General features: G+C 39.9%; 2 protein-coding genes across 3 annotated transcripts; both read right to left on the bottom strand.

The window, feature by feature from the left end:
• Nucleotides 1-236: 236 nt before the first annotated feature.
• On the bottom strand, nucleotides 237-9,995 carry chrna2b (cholinergic receptor, nicotinic, alpha 2b (neuronal)). Of its 2 annotated transcripts, none has more exons than XM_061052148.1 (6): nucleotides 9,256-9,995; nucleotides 5,482-5,651; nucleotides 4,617-4,661; nucleotides 4,326-4,435; nucleotides 1,948-3,109; nucleotides 237-842 (listed from the first exon to the last, which is right to left on the bottom strand). In XM_061052148.1, exons 1-6 carry the CDS (start codon nucleotides 9,320-9,322, stop codon nucleotides 717-719), a joined length of 1,680 nt encoding a protein of 559 aa, XP_060908131.1. In that variant the 5' UTR covers nucleotides 9,323-9,995; the 3' UTR covers nucleotides 237-716. The 2 variants fall into 2 exon arrangements, with proteins under 2 accessions (XP_060908131.1, XP_060908132.1); XM_061052149.1 differs by having other exon boundaries at nucleotides 5,482-5,633; nucleotides 9,256-9,992.
• Nucleotides 9,996-11,435: 1,440 nt separating this feature from the next.
• Nucleotides 11,436-19,454, bottom strand: si:ch211-142k18.1 (uncharacterized). The gene is made up of 3 exons (XM_061052150.1): nucleotides 19,266-19,454; nucleotides 13,141-13,694; nucleotides 11,436-11,735 (listed from the first exon to the last, which is right to left on the bottom strand). Exons 2-3 carry the CDS (start codon nucleotides 13,686-13,688, stop codon nucleotides 11,597-11,599), a joined length of 687 nt encoding a protein of 228 aa, XP_060908133.1. The 5' UTR covers nucleotides 13,689-13,694; nucleotides 19,266-19,454; the 3' UTR covers nucleotides 11,436-11,596.
• Nucleotides 19,455-19,928: the final 474 nt, after the last annotated feature.

Raw genomic sequence — 19,928 nt, forward strand, 5'->3', positions numbered from 1 at the left:
AGCTGATACTGATGCCAAATGGATGTATTAACTACACTTACTGACCACACATTTAAAACGAAAAACCACACAGTAGGAAATAAAATCTCTCTTCCGTGAAACCTCACCCAATATGATCGACACCACGTTTTGTTTAACTAGCATGTTATGCCAACAAACGTGCTTGAGAGGAAACTAAACAGTGACATGCTACCATGTTGCATAAATTAGTATGCTGACATGCCAAACCTTACGGGGAGACATTAGCATAATAACTAACTATTGTTGGTAAACTTAAGTTAAAAAAAGCCAACTCTGGGCACGTTAATGTGTCTTGGTCTTATCTCGTTCTCGGAGCTCTCTAGTCTCCGGTGTGTCTTGGTCAAACACAATTTAACTTAACCTGACAGGTGAGACTGAGAAAGCTCTCTCAGGTGTGCTGCTTTAAAGTGCAGCTTAGTACAAACCACATTTGATCCACATCTGGACAGCTGAGTCTAGGAATTTCATAAAATAGCCTTTCTACGGAGGATAAACTTGTTGATATTTGTTTTATAGATTTGAATAAAAAAAACAACAACATTGTGTGTGATGGGTTATTGAGGAGTAGGCCTAGATTTTAACACAAACTTAAGGTCACATTCCCAGTCTGGAAGTAGAGTTCAGCTACATTCTGGATGTCAAAATTCACTAACTAGAGGTGAAAATGTACCCCCCCCACCCTCCCCTCATAATAGCTAGATCATGCCAGCTAGCCAAGGGGGGAGAAAGAGACCAATGGTTCCAAGCAGGCACACAATAATGAACATCCACAGGAAGATGCGATCAATCACCATGGCAACATACTTCCAGTCCTCTTTCACCTGTGTAGAAGTAAGAGCAACAGAGGGGGGATAAAGAAAAAAGTTAGCATTAGATGTTACAGATGTGACATTCTTATTATTATGTTAACATTAACGTTGTTTTGTTTTAGGCCACCTGGCAAACACAAGTCCAATATTGACTCTAGTTTCATTCTGTTTTCGTCTCAAGCAACTCCAGAGGGAAATATCAGTCCATTAAGCTCTTCGTCGGCTAGTTTCTGACTTAGTTTGCTTTTTAGTGCTGAGTTAGAAAGTTAGAAAGTTAAAACAGCTTCATACTGTGATCGACAGTGAACCAACACATCAAAGTTTTGGACTTAACAGCTGAGCAATAAACTAAACCTTGTTATAAGGGTTAGAGAAGGTGAGAAGAAGCTACAATTTTAAAATAATATATCTCTGGATGCTTGGTACTTTCATCATTAAATGATGTCACATTAAAAATGATAAGCCTCTGACCAACAGAGAATGGACAATCACTGTGGCGGTAAAGTCGTTTTCGAAGAAAAACATTCTATGATATAAAGTAAGGGACTTAAAGTTGAAGTTTTACTGCTGTGTTTTGATGTATAATGTATAAATTAAATGTGTCAGGATTTTGGATTGTTAGTAGGAGAAAACAACTTATCAGAAGACATCATGTAAGATCATTTTTTACACTATTTTCTGACCAAAACGGTCAATTGGCAGGTTAATCAATGATAAGAAGTTAGATACTTGTTGATACAGGAAGTTGAAGGTTTTAGTTAACTTTATGTAAGACGACCGTCAGATGAATTAGCCATGAATCCTCCTCTGTGCTTCTTCAAATTTAGGCTTGTGTCATTGAGATGGGCACAGGGGGCTGGTGAGTCAATGCACTGACATGGTCGGATCAAATCAATCTTAAACAGGACTTTACATACACCTGGCAGTTGTGAATACTATGACATAATCATTTTACCAGTGCCTTAACAAGGTTGCTCTCTGTTATTCACATACGCATATTAACCATATACTTTAGGAAGATAGATAAAAAAGTAAATTATGACCCACTGCAGGAATACAGTGATCTTTTGGAGTGACACTCTGATGATACTAAATGTAGTTTTTCATTGATACTCACGCTGAAATCTGCATCCTCTGCCCTCAGATGGTCTGCTATGTAGTGCACGCCTTCCAGAGCTCTTATCACACTTGGTGAAAGCAGGAAAGTTGATTCTGAAACAGTATTCTCTACTTTAGCTGGCCTCTGAGTGGGGTTGACTCTGGCCCCTGTTATCTGTCTGTTTGCCCCCTCCTGTCGGCCCAGGCTGTTCTGAGGGTTTTGTTGTTGCGGCGGAGGTGTTGACCCCGGAGGTCTGGGCGAAGGCGGTCTGAAGGAGAAGTATGAAGTCAGCGTTCCCAGCTCTAAATCCTCGTAACTACTCCTCTCAGTGTCCTCTGACAAAGTCCCATCTCTTAACCAGTTCGCCGAGGTGCTGAGGCAGTTGTGGGATTTGTACCCGACTGTCCGACCCTGCTGCCGCCGCTCTGCCGCCGCTTCCTGCTGGAGTAACAACAACCTGCAGCGCCGGCCATCTGGCGCGGGCCGCCGCATGAACAGCCAGCGCGGGATCATGTCCAGGAACACGGAGTGGACCCAGTGGGGCATCTTGTGAGTGCTAGGAGAGCGATGGTGCACATTGAGGACAAAAACAGTGATGACGATAGACAGAGTGACAAAAATCATAGTGAAGAGGAGGTACTCGCCGATGAGCGGGATGACGAGGGATGTGGACGGTATGATCTCTGTGATGAGGAGGAGGAAGACAGTGAGGGACAGCAGCACAGAGATGCACAGAGTGATCTTCTCCCCACAGTCTGAGGGGAGATAGAAAACCAAAACGGTGAGGCAAGAGATCAGCAAACAGGGGATGATGAGGTTGATGGTGTAAAACAAAGGAAGCCTTCTGATGATGAAAAAGTACGTGATGTCCGGATAGATCTCGTGGCAGCAGTCATATTTCTTTGTATTATACGTTCCCACAGCATTGATGATGGCCCACTCGCCGCTCTCCCAGTAGTTGTTCAGGTCCACAGTGTTTTCGATCCGCTCCAAGTCGATCTTGGCCTTGTCGTACGTCCAGGAGCCAAATTTCATTTTACAGTTCTGCTGATCGAAGGGGAAGAAGGTGACATCGATGCTGCAGGAGCTCTTGTAGATGGCAGGAGGAACCCAGCGAACTTTACCAGTGTGGAATAAATGAGCTTTAGTCATGTGGGTCACAGCAAACTCCCCGTCAGCGCTGGAAAAGCAGGCATGATCATATAAGTGATGTTGACATAGCAGATACTCAATCATATGCTGCACTGTGAGGGGTTCACATTCCTCTGTTGCATAGTGAAATATATATGTTTCCCCTTTTAAACTATGCAGTTAAGAAGTGTTATGATTTCCCAATAATCTTCTCCAGTAATCTCCCCTCCATTCATCCCTTTAATGGGGATAATAGCTTCTGCTGAAAAACCTAATTAGAAGTCTTTATCATTCCATCAGTTACACACCTTTTTTAATTTCACTTACAGATTGTGATAAAACCTGCTCAATGGAGCAGGAATCCATCAATCCCTCCAAACCATCCCACCCCCTCACCAGGTTTAATTTCTATGAACTGTATTAAGAAGAAATTCACCTTCATTAGCCTTATCACCAAATCAATGTATGCAGGTGGTCTTTACTTTCTAATAAAAATATTTAAATGAAAACATGGACGTGCACAGAAATGTTCAAATTGACCTTAACATTTTTCCTCCAATGTAAAAAAGCCCATTTTAGTTGGAACAGGTTTAATCATATCCACTAGATGGCACCATCTTCATGCAATAAGCCATGCTGTAAAGGGCCATGAAATTAAACCTATGCAGAATTGTGTGTAGTTGTTTTCTTTAGTGTATCTTAGAGTCACAAAAAGAAAAGTTTAAGTACATGTCAGCTTTGTGAAGGTGGTGCTATCAGTGTTGTAATACTTGAAATCCACTTTTTGCAGGTCTAGGTCTTATCTAAAGCATTTTTACTCGGTCTTGTCTCAGACTGGGCAGACTCCGGATTTTAAATCAAGTGCCAGTCAAGACAGGCTATTTTTCCATGTCATGACTGTGATTAGAAGGAAAACTCCCCTCTCTAAAATAACTTATTTCAATGAATTCATAATTTGATTTTTATTCCCCGGTTGCGGCCGCTACCTTCCTGGTGTTAGGGTCTAAGTGAGTCGTGACATGCCTGCTTCACACAAGAGGATGATTTATCAGTGATATTTAAGGTCTTGGTCTTGGTCTTGTCTCTGTCTCGTCCTGCCTTGGTCTTGACTCCGTCTCGATCACTAAATGTCTTGGTCTTATCTCGTTCTCGGCGCCCTCTAGTCTCTGGTATGTCTTGGTCTCGGTTAGTGTGGTCTTGACGACAACACTAGCAGCTATTTTCTGTTAGTTACAGGCATGTGTTTCTTCTAATATCTCACATACTTGTTGTACAGGACGATGTCTGGTACCCATATGAGCTCTGATGGTACTCTGATGGATGTCACGTTGTCGTAGTCAGATGGTCTCCAGCTTAGTTTGTAGTCATTCCACTCCTGGGAAACAAACAAAAACCAGAAAGAGTGCCAGATTTATTTACTTAGTTGTCTTTTAAATAATTCAGTTTCTCATATGCCATGAGCATGTAGAGCTGGGTTTTTGTATTCTTACCACTCTGTATCACAAACAAATGGAATATATGAATAATACATCTAGACAACAGCGAATGCTTCTGACCTGCTTTAGCCACACATTGGTTGTCATCATCTGGTTCTTCTCATCCTTGCAGACAGACAGACGGACAGAAAGAGAGAGAGACCGACAGACAGACAGACAGACAGAGTAAAAGATGTCAACTGTGTGCTCAAATGTGGGGTTGTTTTTTTTTATTTTGAGGGTGTGTGGAGGGGAGGGGGGTGTTATAGTGAACCCAAATATAGGTAGCAACAACTTGACTTCAATACTTTGATGGATGTGAAGTGTTCTGTAACTGTGACAGGGCACAGGGTGCAAACCTTTCTTTTCCTTAGTTTGTTTTGCTAAACCGTCAAATGCCAAAACATACTGTTAAATATATCGTGGTTACAGCATACAGAGGGTTAAAGATGTGCTTCATAACATTTTGGTTAAGTATAAGGAAGACAAACTCAGTAATCGTGCTGATTGAAGCTCTAGGATGGACTAATAACTCATTAAATTAAATGTTGTCTACATTCTGACTCACATTGACTCAGTCTGACCTAAATGAGGTTTTTGTTCATGGACAACCCAAGACATGTCAATTTCACTTTAGAAGACCGAATGTGAGTCTGGAGTGTGATTGACTAACAGTCAAACAGGCCAACAGTCTGGGGTGTACCCCATCTCTCGCCCGACTCCAAACGGGAGATAGCGGTATTGATAATAGATGGATGAATTTCTTTCAGGGCTAATATATATCAATGTATCATATCGGTATTTAAACTTTTAGAATGACATAGACCCGATCCAGGATATATGCATTATCCAAAATATGTGTATTTAAGTATTCCTCCTCTATAGTCTTGATGTACTAAATGAATCGGACAAACGTGCTGTAAACAGTCAATGCGAGATGACTCACCACATCAATAAGCTGGGCAATGGAGAGTCCAAACTTGACAATGACCACGTCCGAGATGTTGGGCACAGGTCTGGACCACTTGTTGTAGCCAGCGAACAGGGTCTTGAAGAGATCATCCTCAGAGTGGTAGTGGGACTTCTCTTGACAAAGACCTGTGTAGCCATTAATTTCTGTAATTAATAAAGGAACTTCTCTCAATTATATGTTAAACATTTACAGAGGACACATACAATATCAGGGAAATGGAATAAATGAGTCACCTTTATTCAACATTGAACACATTAAATTCCAGATTCTATTCAATTCCAGTCCTGCCTTTTTAAAAAGTAAATATGCTGTTAAAATATCTATGAGTTTGATCTTCAAGCTGTCTGTTCTGTTACCACATAACACAGTTTAAAAAAAAATATATGACTGTAATAACGCCAAAGAAAGTGTTTTAATACTTTGCTGTTTTGACATCATAAACATTAGGACAGTTGTACTTTGATTAACATTTAGTAGTTATTCACAAAGATAATGAGTCTCATAGAAAGGGAATATTATAGGATAGAGCAGGAGCACAGTAAAACTGGGAAATCCTAATCCTCACTTAACAAACTGTAGTAAATCAGGCTGGCATACTATGGTGTGTAGCTGTCAGGAGAGACACTTAGAGTTTTAAACTATCAAGTTTTAGCACAGAAGAACACTCTAAACATCCAAGACTTTTCTTCCTTAAGTCTTATTGACTTATTGAGTCTTTGCTGATCTTCTGATCTCTTGATCTGAGCTCCTTGAGTGGGTCGTCTGCTAAAATCTCCCAAACTTAGAGTGAGGCAGACTGAGGGAGAGTCTCTCCTCCCTGCACGGCAACATTCAATCTATTTAACTCTATAGCCTTATTATTACAAATATTTGGTTTCATATTAATTTCTGCGTAATCAAATAGAATTTGAACATGAAGTCTAGACAGATTTGCGAACAGGCTCACTCAGGCTCTGACTGTTACTTTTCAGCAGAATGAAAAGCATGGATATTGACAGGAATCCCATCCCTTGGGGATTACTGCTTCTACCTTCATCAATGCAGTCAGAGTCAATTACACACATCATTACTTGCTTGTGTTAAGTGGAGGTGAGCTAATTTCTCACCAGTGAGGGGTGTTTATTGTCGAGCTGTCTGTCACTCTTTTACAAGTCATGCATAAAAAAAAAATCAACTAGCAGATTTCACTGAGCAGAGAGTGAAATAGTTTGTGTTTGCATTGCAAATTTACACCCCTAGCTTTTTGAATTTGGGTGTTTAAAAGATGTGAGGATCAACACGATCTACTTATTTTAGCATAATTACATAATAATGTTCCTACAGTTCTGTCACAAAAAAATAAGGACCTGGATGTTTTATGAGTGGGTCATCTAAACATAAAAAATTGCATTTTGGTTGGCAAATTATGTACTATTATGTAAGAGCATCATGTTTGAACTACCTCTAACATTTCTTTTTAATACCTGTATTATTTGTTACCTGTGGGTTTATATGTATATAAAACCTAACCCACTCTTGTCATTGTATACAATGACACGAGTAAACATCTACCAGATTTCATTTCTTACAGTGCATATTGACCTTCATTAGAAATTCATTCAAATGAAGTTTCTTTGACAACTTTGGAAATAAAGGTATCACTTTATGCTCAAACATAGTGAAAAGATTTATACCAGCACTCTCATGTCTGTAAAATCAATTTGACTCAAGATAGGCAGCTGTTTAAGTAAGCTTAGAATAAAGATGGCAGAGGAAGAAAACGCTCACTTGGCTTTGCAAAGACCTAATAATCTCTATGGTTTGTTTTCTATTTCAAAATGTGTCTGGCAGCTGGTCCTAGCCAAGTCTGTTTACTAAACAAAACATTTTTTTAAAAGAAACGTCATTCTTCAATGGATATTTAAAATATCCATTGAGATGACATTAGGTGTACATGCCATTATTACCCACTCCCTAAGGATCTCTGGGTGACAGATTAAGGGAATAATGCAACCCAATCAACCATGCTTTCATCAAGGACCTTAAAACGAGACCTTGGACTACTTGCACCTGGCAGCCGTCATGGTCTCTTACCCAAGGCCACATCAATACCTATCCATGGGTGAATTGGAGTTCTGACGACCTCATTGACAAGTATAAATAACTCTGTGGTGGTTGATAACCAGGCGAGGGGCTTAAATGTTTCATGGCGCTAACCTGAGGGAGTCAGTCCATGCAAATCTGCGTAAATGATTTATTGCAAATGCTAATTATTTGGCTTGAGGGTCTTTCCTGAGAAAGGTTGGACAAATATATAACATGCAACATGACTTTGTAATACAATTATCCTAAAAATGTGGTCTTTGGATTTCATTATGCAAGATGTAATTGTTTTTGCATTGGTAAAGAGGTACTAGATAGATAGTTAATTGTAAGAATTCAGAGCTAATTTACCCAAGGTTCACTTGGGCTCATCCCCTGCCATTATGCACTAATTTCATTCTGGCAAACAGGCAGGCACCAGAGACGTCTTATCTGTTCTGACAGTCAGGGTGGTATGTGTTCATCTGGCCATCCACCTGGGAAGTACCAGATGTGGAGCTCGGAAAAAAAGGCTCTTGGGTGCCATAGATCAAAGGTTCTTGCCAGCAGAGACTCAAATGAGATGAAACCTCCCTCAGCAGGCATGCTGGGCCATGGATGTTGGATCATAGCCAAGCTCCTTGGCGAGGTGTATCAAACACTGACCAGTTTGGACGATGGAGTCAGCAGCTTTTCAGGCCAGAGGCCCTTTTGTGAAATTGGGCTGTCCAATACTGAAGAGTAAAAAGTTCACTTAAAAAATCAACATGCGACAGTTCTGCGCGTGTTGACTAAAAAAGCTGGAGTCAAGTTAGAAATCTGGACCCTGTCAGTGTCATAATGAGAAGCAGGTTGGCACCAGATCAAGCACTTTCACATCCTATTGCTGAAACGTGTCAAGATGGATGTAGGGGACAGAGAAGCTTCTTTGATATCATAGTGCACCTATGTCAAGTAGACATGTTACCATGTATATGCACACAATCCATGTTGCATTTGAGTGAGGAGAAAACTCAAATCTGCCCATAAAGAAGCTCCTGTTATAACAATAGTAATGAGCAGACTTCCACTGTTTATCCTAAAGTGAATTGAACTATCGTCGTCTTAGGCAATGGTTCCATCAATATGTCCACACATGGTTTAACCTTGAATAAGTTTGTAGGCATATTCTGATAGGATTGGACCAATGAAAATGATTAATACTTATGTTCATCATTGAAAGCAATGTAACTCTTCTTCGTGTGGGTCCTGGGGGGCTCAGCTTTTCTCAAATACATTAGGGATGGGTCCAAGAAAAAAAGGTTGGGATCCACTGGTTTAGATACCTATCCCACACTACTTTGGAGACCATTTTTTTTCTTGTGAAGTGCATGACTCTTTAATTTGTATATTTATATCATCGTCATATATTTTCTCTGAAAGATTAAGTGACCCCAGAGTGTTTCTAAGGGGAAATCTTGAGTTGATTTCGAGCTGTAATGGTTTTTTTGCATTTCTTTTCGCAAAATACAAAATTAATAAGTATTAGGAAAATTATCATAAAGCGAAAAGGAAGAAGCTTTTTTTTTTGTAGGTATCAAAAGTGATGGAGAAATGGATTGTGGGAGATATTTATATAGCGCGGAAGTGTCTCCCTTGTTAAAGTGACGTTTTAGCCAGGTGCAAATGTTTTAGAAATGCGCTTACCTGACCGACATAAGAGCAGCAAACAGAGAGCAGCGCTCCTCACAGAGAACAGGTGGTTTTGTCCCATTTTTTCCTCTGGCCGTACCAAGTCCAACTTCACCGGAGAGCACCGAGTGGTTTCCGCACGATGCCAAAACGTTACCTCGAGATCTTGACGTGTGAGCAAACTCTGTCATCTTCGCGGCTGGGAGGCATATCAGGAAAAAACTTCAGCACCACTTTTACTACAGCTGCGTGTATATATGTGGGAGGGGAGTAAGTATGGCGAGACTCTGGTTCGTTAACTTTACTGTCTCGTGTCCGAAGCTTTAGCATCGGAAGGTGTGCTCCGCGAGCCTGTCCTCGTGCGCAGCCGGTGAGCTGTCCATCACCCGGTGCTGAATCAGGGAGCAGCCACTGATGCACTGCCCTAAATAAACAATGTTGAAAAAAAATCCAAATAACAGAAAAAATCCCGTCTTGTCGCTTTTTTATCAATAAAATATCAACTTCTTTACGCACGGTGCTGAGAATTTACGCGTCATTAGTGACTTGATCTACGACTTTGAAATACACATTGAATTTCATATGAGTTCCTCCCGATAATATTAACAATAAAAAAAAAAGCATTGTTAATTGTCACGCACGCGGGTCTGTTAGGTCCGCGAAACAGCATCATCCACTTTGAGCAGCCGGCACGCGTCTGAATTCTTTGCGTCCTTCATCTGGAACAGTCCCTCCTCCACTCCTCTCTCTCTCAGTCTCTCTCTCTCTCCTTCACACACTCGCGCACGCACGCACACACACACACACACACACACACACACACACACACACACCTAACTCCTGTCGAAAAGTTGTACATTTCATACAAGTAAAGTTTTCCATCCATAATTAATTAGATCACAATTGATACAAAAGAGCAATGGCTCCTCGTACTCTTTCTTGTTTGTTCGTTTATTAATAAAGGATGTGTAAATATGTGACACTGCTAAACAAACACACAAGGGATATTTCTATGGGAAACAGCTAGAGGGCAGACTAGGCGAAAACATTACTTTGAAAAGTTTTACTTTCACTAAAATATTGAAGATGTGATAGCATGGAAACATCTGGAAAAAAACCTGCAATCTTACATTTTCGTAATATCCTTTATCTATAACTTTCAAAGCCTAACTTAGGGTTTGTTGCTGTTCACATGATAAACATACTTTATATTATACATTATTATTATCAGACAATTCCAGTACTGGGAAGGCATTCATTTAACAACTTCATGACATTTTATAGAAACCTCTATTCATTGATTAAGGATGCAAATAATCAACAGTTTTATCCATGACAAAAATAAATCTTTGCCGCCGCATTTATACATGTGTTCATTTCTAGATCACTGAAGAAGCAAAGTGGGATTTTCCGGCAAAACTTCACCGACTTTCAAGGTGAAAGGCTTGAAGTGGTCATTATGCTCCAGCAACACTTGTAGTATGAAGATCAACTTTATTAACCAATTAGACCAAAGCGTTTGGACTTGTGTCCTTCATAAGGGTCATCAAGAAACGCCTTGCACACAAAATTTAAATAGGGTAGGGACGAAATTGGGAAAATTAATTTCTTAATTACAAATGATCAAAAAACATATCTGTATTGATAGGAATTGTATCATTGTTTATAGCCTACATTTTCTTTTTTTAATTTATCAACTTTTAATAAAGTTTTCCTAAAAAAAAAAAAAAAAAAAGTACAATATCGCCCTTCGCTTTCTTGTGTTTGTGTATGTGTGTGAAAAACAAATCTTCATTTGAAAACACCATTTATCCCTGGTGTAACCTGGCCCCCATCCTCACCCCAGAACCAGATGGTCGATGCACAGCTCTTCTGGAAGAGACTAACAGAGTCATTTTGTTTGCTCTCTGAAGGCCAATCTAGTTGATCCATAAACTCTCAACTTGGCTTAAACCTGCACCACAAACTGTTTCCACATTTGACCAAACTCCTGAAATAATGCCTGGAAAAATTATATTTTATGGCGTTTCTGGGTTATTTCTGGGGTTAAATGGAGCATATACCTTTTATTTCCTGCTATATTCTCTAATCTTTCACAGACTGACATTCCTGTACCACTGAACCTTGTTGATGTTATGGTTTACACTGACACAATGGATTTGAATTCTTTTTCAAAATAGAAAATTGTGGGAAGGTTAATGTTGTTTTAACATAACTCAACTTGATTTATACAGCACCTTTCATACATAACAACATGTAGTCCAAAGTGCTAACATAGGTGTCACACAGGACACCAAACATCCCCCACTTGTTGTATGATGTCGTGAGCAGTGCACAAAGTCTTTTGAAGTATTTCTTAGCGGTGTATTTTTGCGATGTCTTTCAGCTGCTTGGTGAACACAGCATGCAAGGCCTGCGATGAGACCTCCAGCCGGTTGGCGATGTCTGCTGCAGCACGGAGCATGTCGTCAAAGGCCAAGGACTCCTCTCGGATTCTTCTCGAGAAAACGAACAATCCAGGTCCAGGTGGTGTGAGTGACAGGCGGGAAGAAAAGGACAGATGTGAAGAGAGAGACATAGGTGAGTAAAAGAAGAGACTACAATGTTCAACATATTAACAGGATCTGGGTGTTGGAGGGGGACATATGGTTGTTGTTAAAGATGTAATGGAAAAGTTTGTGTGAAGTAGAAGAAAAATTATATAAAATGCTAAAAAGAAAAAAACCTACAAATATTGAGTTAGGGACACATGTTTTGGGGATTTAGTTTCTGATTTCTCTAAATAATGACCACACATTTGTTTGCAAACAGAGAACTAAATGTAAGCCTTGAAACAACCTTAGGCATCCATGCAGAAACATGATGCAGGGTTATTTGTTTTTTCATTTTCTTTTGATTGACGTGTGCATATATTACGAAATACTGGATGAGATGGCAGTTTTTTTTCCCATGCTCTGAAATTGCCCATTTCTGCCATCAGTCGAACAAAGATCTTCACTCACAATTCTGCTCTATCTATTACCATAATGGTGCGTTTATGTAAGTCATAAACAATTTAAGTGCTGAGGCCTGTGAGGTAACTTCATGTTTAACCCTGGGTTTTCAGGGCTATGACATGATCACTTCTGACAGAGTGACATTGCATAGTCAGTCACATCTTATCTCCTCTGGAGAAAGTTTTGTTTAGGATGAGACATCAAATTGTATAAAAGCACAACTGACCCATAAGTTGTCTTTGTCATGGAGCTAAGCGTACTATGAGACAGAAAGAGAACAAAACAGTTTGGATTTCCTCTGAACATTTCCTGATTTTTCTTTGTAGGAGAAGATATTCATTGTGCTTTTTACAAACATTGTAAAACAAAGACACATTGAGGCAGTAAATCGTCATACTAGATGTGCTTATAGGTGACAAAATTAAGGCTAATGACCAATTAAAATAGTTTCATTTAAATGTTTGTTCTGAAGTTGGTTTCACTACATCAGGAATCGATCTTAAGTTGTCATGGTCGCCATAATAACACCTTCCTGCATGAAGCAGCTGTGATGATTTGAGCCTAGATTATGTGGTCTTCATACTGACCATATTTGCTTTTTGTAAGAATTGGCACTTTGCTGCTGACAGACCTTTCCATGATTGCATTTAGTTGTAGGCTGCAAAGACCCCTCTCCTTTTTGTGAGGTGTCAAGTTTAATCCTGAGCTGCCCATTAACGGGTCCTGGTTGTAAGGGTAAGAGAAGCCAAGGAAGAAAAATACATTGATTGGGTGTATTGAACTTATTTCGTAGGCCTTTGATCTTTCTGAGGTTGCTCACTTTATATTTCAAACCTTACATTTTTTAAACTGAACATTAACAAAATTTCTATCATTTCTTAAAAAACTGGTATATTTCACTCACTTCTGCATGCCTGAGAGAGCCCCCGACTCCTCCCCCTCCAGCTGTTTTTCTAGATCTTCTTCAGCTTTCTCTACCACCTCGTGGCAGCTCTTCTGGTCCTCTTGTATGCCGATGATATTCTCCTTTATCACGTCTTCGTAGTTCTGATCTCCCAGCTCTGCCCCAACAAACTGCTCCAGGTTCTCCATCACTGCCTTGTTTCCGTGCTGGATGGCCTGCAGATAGGCCAGATGCTCTTTCTGGGCCTTGAGCCTTCGAGCTACAGCTGGGTCAGTGTTGAAGTACACCGAGCACTTATCCGGTTGATGCTCGTACTGCAGCGTAGTTGAAGGTGAGGGTGATGGTGATGGTGAGAAAGCAGCTGATGTGATCCAGTCCTGGTTGTTTCTCGCCCTCACAGGCTCATCACCTGCTGCCTGCGATGTGTCATTGCTGGCCGTTACCTCAGAGGAGATGTCAAAGCCCGAACCCCAATCTCCACTTTGGCAGAGCGTGGGGGTTGCTATTGAAAACCAGGCCAGGATGAAGGGTGTCCAACAACATCCCATGGTAACCTGGAGGAAGATGCGATGAGTGGTTATAAAAAAAGCTTCATTGTATTCAATCAGCAGGTGAAAAGGAACCTCAAAATGGTTGTCTGACATTTTGGCTTCACTTTGCCAAAAGTGAGATTAAAAGATTAATACAACTCTCAGTAATTCCCCCACCATTCATTTGGAGTGGTGGCCTGCCACCCCAACGTGACCTCCTGCCCCTCCAAAAGAAAGGCACAAAACATTATTTATGGAATTAACATAATTTATGTGCCGTCTGTCCATTTCATTAGAGCATGAGTGTCAGATATATGTTTCCTAAGCGTATCTTTGCTCTGCTTGTGTGTTCTTACCGAGGGTGAGTTTGATTCACACTGACTGACATATGTTCTTTAAGGTTCGTCTCAGTCACAGCGGCAGGATATACATTTTGTCTGAGCCTATTACTTGAAGAAGTCACAACAGTTTCCTTTTCTTTTAGCATATCCTACTGGTATTAATTTAAAGATATTTCTCTGAAAAAATGTACAATACTGTAAGAGATGTGTTCACTCACCAATCACCCATGTTTCACATCACTGTGATTTTGATTCTGTTTAAGAAAATCCATATTTATAGCTGAGGGAGTGAGGAAGAGATTGTCAGTGGGAAATCTATATTGACTTCTAATGAGAGAGAGCGGCAGACTGTGTTGTCTGTTTATGAGTTCATCTCAACAGAAACTGACAGTCTGTTCTTGCTTTTAAAGACAATTAAGAGACGATCAGATCAGACAGGAACTTCCAGCACTATCTTATGTTATTTCTGTTGTTTCGAGGATTAGTCGGTCTCAAATATTTTTTTTATGCTATGAAAACCATACAGTGACTCTCCCAGCAGAAGCAGTGTCTGTCACTGTGGATGAGAACAGTGTAGTAAAGATTGTAGCCGTTTAAAAGTTGTGACTTGAACCTGGGTGAAAGTTCAGTTCCTGTCCTTCACTTGTCCCATCAACAGAACCGACTGTCATGCTGATGGCCAAAGTAACATGACATACTTGAAAGAGTGTTAGTTTAGCAAGCAGGGGCCACTTTCTTTTGAGTTGGTCTGCCCAACTAGTGCCCTGACTCATCCAGTGGTGGCATGAAGTTTGATTTTGTTTAATTGGCTCTTCATTTTAGCTTACCGACGGATGTGATATTCAATCTTCTAATATAACAAATATATATGTAAACTTGCAGGGTTTTATTTAAATTCTAGGGTCTGTTGGGGCCTTAGGCAAAACTTGATTGGAGGCCCCTCCTGCCAGTGTTCATTATTATTTTCCTCTTTCTTTTTTAACCCCCAGACGGACAATTCCTCTTAATTTTCCTTCATTGAAAATTTTTGGTTTCACAGCAATAAGGTATGCAACGCTTAGCAGGGCATTGAGAGTGAGTGCCATAAGATGGGGCCACCTTAGGGAGGTTTCCTACTGCCATTGCAAAATTTGCACATTTTGAGGTAATGCTGTAAGCAGATCCTCTGTAAACTTGGGCTTTTAGTGAAATGCACGTTTTATAATCCTGATTAAGCCTACATGGCGTACAAGTTATAAAAAAGTAAATTATTCACTCAATATCTGTACTGGCCCTTGGTTCAAAATGCACAATGCTAAAATGAAAAAGAGAGTGACTTCATGTTAAAAAAAAAACATCTGTAAAAATAAGTCAATATCTCTGCAGAACTTTGGCACGCTGAGTAAATATTTAGTGAGGACCCTCATTTGTCCACTGTCACCTTTTCAAGTCAAAGCTGTCTCAGACATAAACACGTTTATTTAAACACACTCCAGCTGTGAGTCAAGACAAACACAGGCTGATTATGAGATACATTAGCACAGTTAAAAGTCTCATCTGAATGTTTCCCATGGTACTAAGTGTCTCCATTTGTTTTAAACGGCTTGATTTCAATCAAACAGAAATGTGGAGAGTTTTATGCCAAAGAAAATTTCCTTTGCTACCCTTAAAGGCGTAAACGCATAATGGGGATCGAGACTTGTCTCGTGACCTTTAGACGTTTATTGTATACGTTTCCCAGTTGTCACTCTCTGCGTCACTCTGTACCTTTCAGTAATATAGAAATGGATTCTATTTCAATCTTTAATGTTATTGTGGCTCAGAATATGACACTCTGAATGTCACATTGCATATTTTAGCTGAGATCAATTCAAACCAACACATGGTTTATCAGCTAACATTTACCTTTTTGTTGAACTTGACAAATATGTCACCAGCACATTATATATGGTGAGAAATGTTGTAAATATTTAAAGGTCACATATTATTCTCCTTTTAAACAAGTTCAAATAAGTCTCAGAGCTCCCCAAAACATGTCTGTGAAGTTTATTTTTTTAAATCCACTCTGTTCCTGTATTTCAGCATTATAAACCCCTCTATTTCTATTTTCATAATTGGGGGTTTTGTAGACAGACAAGGGACACATATGAGTGTTCGAAAACCATGGTAAAGGGAATTTTGCAAAATATGTGACCTTTAAAGAATCCAGCAGTAATAATGGAGTTAGTATGATTTGCAGGTCTGCGATGACCTGCTTTGATTATTGAAAAGCTTGAAGAGCAACTGAACACATTTGTGAGAAATTGAGTTACTCCTGTTATACAGAAACTAACCCCATTGTAATTATAGCGTTGTTTTTCACCATCTACTTGATTTAATGTTATACAAATTCCCATCAAGGCCATTCAGACTTCAATCCTGTCGTCACATTCAATAAAATCCTGCGTTGTGTTCCGAAGCTGTAGAGTGGCCTCACACTCTGTTACTGGGACACCAATAAGCAACGGCATGAATTGTGTCTCTCGCTGTAAAATGACGTGCAGCAGTGTTTGTGTTGGTTTTTGGTAAACAGCAGTGTCCTGGAGTTCTTTCTCAACATCTATTCCCCTCGTAAATCCTCACAACACCTGAGAAAACAGAGAGGGGGGAACTTTTGCGTTGCATCTGTAAGCTCATATGTGAATGTTTTATTTTCACAAGTGACACAGTCTGGTAAAGGGTTTGTTTGTCCCTTTCATGTGTTTAACAGCTACTTTAACAGCCAAAAGTGTCACTTTATTAAACTGCAGACTTTTGCTATTTCTGCCTCTCTCCTCTGCATCTGGTTATGTATTTAAACATCTGAGTGGAGTAATTGCAGAGCTTTTTCTGCTGTCAGAGCACATTTGGTTTAGGCTTTTACAGCAGCCGTTTTTTTCTTACTTCAACCTCTCATAGCTGAAGTGAGCATTAGATTTTGTTGATGTGCGCCTATCGCCATGTTTTTGTGGAGAAGCACAGACTGAATGCCAAGTCATGCTCAATAGAGCGGACACCGTAAAATTGTCTATTTATTTTAAGATGAGTTGTGGTCTGGCCTTAACCGGAAAAAAAACAACCAACTCTTGGCTTCTGACGGTCTGTCTGTCTGTCTGTCTGTCTGTCTGTCTGTCTGTCTGTCTGTCTGTCTGTCTGTCTCTCTTTGTCTGTTTCTGATTAGTTTTAACAGTGACCTCACATATGTTATAGCAGCTGAAAGAAGAGATGTTTAAAGAAACCTTCAAACCAATCCAGACACAATCCAGGAGCTTTGCAATCCTGATGTCAGAGTGATAAGTTTGCTTATTTCTTTTGACTGACAATACATTTGAACAGACTGACATAGATAGATAACATGACTTTCTCTATAGGCGACACATGTGATTGTTAACAAAAAAAGGTTTGTTACAGATATGATTCACTTGTGAGCATTCACAGACATCCTATAATCGGTATCTGCTCATTTCCTATAACTAATCAATGTTGATGAAATGTAAGTGATCAAATATTAAAGCAAACCTTTAGAAAAGTCCATATTTTGTGGAATAAGATTTAGAAAACACACTTTTAGGTAAATTAACTGTAACCTGATATTAGGGGACTCTATAATCTCTTCAAAGACATTTGAATGTCCTTAATAGCTGCAGAACTGCATGTCCAAAACTTTGTACTGCTCTGAGCTCGTTTGGACTTTTATAAATCAAAACCTCATGGCGTGGAGTGACAACAGTTTCAGCTTAATGACAACAGACAGCCAAATGGAGATGTTATCCATCTCAAAATAGAGCTTTATTGTCTCTGTGTTCAATCCCTTCTGCAGCAGTAAAAGGCACAAGTCAAAGGACATTTTAGTGACATTAATTCAGTCTCTAACTGAAGCCACGCATGCTCCTCTTTATGTCACAGTCTTTGGAGAATGTCTGCACAATCTCACCCACTGGCGTCTTCTGCTTTCGCTGAAACAGTGTGTGTTTGAGACGCTCTGTGGCCCGTTTTGCCCTTTCTTGGCCTCACTGTGAAGGAGCTGTCATTGTGGAGTGTCTTTTATAAGCTGACTTTTCTTTGGGCTGAAAATAGCAAGACGCTCTCCTGCACTAGTAAAATCAGTTCATGGCCAATCAGATCAGAGGAACATTCAGATAGTTAAGTTCTTGTTTGCCATCTTCAAAATGAGAACATAATGCAGGGTACTCATAGTAGTGCTTCTCGTGACAGCAGTGTGATTATTAGGGATCATTTGTTTTATGCACAATTGAATTATAAATCAGATTTATTCTAATATTCATGCTGTAAACTAGACCTCCAGAACAATGCTGTAACTGAGACAATTTCAAGTTTGCACAAGGTTGTACAATGACACTTAAAATATGCTTAAGTTGAAGAAATTATGAATTATATTTGCAGCTTGATTGAAAAACGATACAGAACTGATTATTAATACATTTGCAGACAGCTTTCTCAGCCTATCATTGAATTTTTTTGGCTGAAAAGCTGTATAAGAAATATATAAGAAGAACCCTCACAAAAGTGTGTAAGCCCAAGGTGACCTCTTTAAACGACATTTATTGGGTGTTTTAGTATTTATTTCCACTTTAAGATCATTAGAATTAATGTTAAATAGTGATATTTGCAGAACAACATGGTTTTGATCATTACATTAACATTTTAGTTTTCCAGCCCTGTGCTTGTGATTTAGATCCTCACTCACATCTTTAGCTGTTGCTCGGAGCTAATCTGAGTACGTTCTGTGTATCCGACACTCAGCCCCTCTGGCCCCTCTTGTCAAAGCCTGAACAGGTGTGTTGCACAGGTGTCACAACACTCAACTGCTTCTGTGTTGCTATGACAACTAGGTCCTTGGCAATAAGTCAGAAGAGCATAGAGAGGCCTTGCAGGTTCATGGGCCTCGAAGGTAATCATGTAAGGTGGAAGCATACTTGGCAGCATAGTAATTAGAGAGACAAGTACTGGAGTGTTTGCACACACACACCCACACCTGTGCATATTCACGCACATGTCGACATGCTCATAAACACCATCTGTCATAAATGAAGGGTATCTATAGGGTAATTATCTGTGGTGGTCTTATATTAACTTGTATAAAACTCTAAATCAATCAGTGTATTTTACAATCAAGCAGGCATTTAATCATCTGTTTAAGTCATATTTTTCCACTTAAAACAGTGAAGTTCCTGCAGAAAAAAAGTCTGTCCTGCCATTATCCACCAAGTTTAATAAATCAAAAACCCAAACTTACCAAAATCCTGTGATTCTCCACAGCTTAATTCACCTCCACCTCCACTTTTCAGTCAGGCAAAACGTCTCAAACAGCTCAGGACAGCCATTCACAAGCTCAGAGAAAGAATACTCACTCGCTTTCCTTCTTCATGTCAGGGGGAAAAAATGCACACACATGCACACACAATTAGGGTTTGGCTGCAGAGTGTGTCTGTCTGTGTGCCCCCTGTTTTCAGCAGGGAGGGGGAAGAGAGGGGAGGAGGGTGAGAAAAAAAAAAGACTGAAAGTGAATGATTTCTTTCTTTGCAGTGGAAATAGGGGCTGGCTGAAGGAGGGGTGAAGAGGGGGCGTAATCTACTTCACATCTGTCTGTGGGCTCTGGTAGGGGGACAGAGGAAACGTAAGGGTTTCTATAGTATAGAGGGAAATGTCTTCATGACCATGTTCATTTCTTCTTTATCTAAGGAATGGTCCTATTGAAATATGTCTGAAGTGTGTGCTTAGGCAGTGTGAAATGTGGTTAAAAAAAACACCAAGCTGCTTTCCTGAACATATGTTATGATTTTAAAAACTAGGGCAACGTTAAGTATGACAGATTAATGACACTCTGCAGAGTTGAGTGCTATGGTTGGTTTGAAGTGTTGAAATGTTTTCTTAAAACATTTTTGTAAGTACTGTGGTG

The sequence above is a fragment of the Labrus mixtus genome, chromosome 12 (genome assembly GCF_963584025.1).
Source record: "Labrus mixtus chromosome 12, fLabMix1.1, whole genome shotgun sequence".
Lineage (NCBI taxonomy): Eukaryota > Metazoa > Chordata > Actinopteri > Labriformes > Labridae > Labrus > Labrus mixtus.

Excerpts from the sequence above, each read along its gene's own strand:
- chrna2b (XM_061052148.1), bottom strand. The coding sequence starts at position 9,322 with ATGGGACAAAACCACCTGTTCTCTGTGAGGAGCGCTGCTCTCTGTTTG. Across the intron at positions 4,662-5,481 it reads TTGCCCAGCTTATTGATGTG|GATGAGAAGAACCAGATGAT; the intron begins GTGAGTCATCTC and ends TCTGTCTGCAAG. Across the intron at positions 843-1,947 it reads CAGAGGATGCAGATTTCAGC|GTGAAAGAGGACTGGAAGTA; the intron begins GTGAGTATCAAT and ends ACTTCTACACAG.
- si:ch211-142k18.1 (XM_061052150.1), bottom strand. The coding sequence starts at position 13,688 with ATGGGATGTTGTTGGACACCCTTCATCCTGGCCTGGTTTTCAATAGCA. Across the intron at positions 11,736-13,140 it reads GCTCTCTCAGGCATGCAGAA|AATCCGAGAGGAGTCCTTGG; the intron begins GTGAGTGAAATA and ends TTTCTCGAGAAG.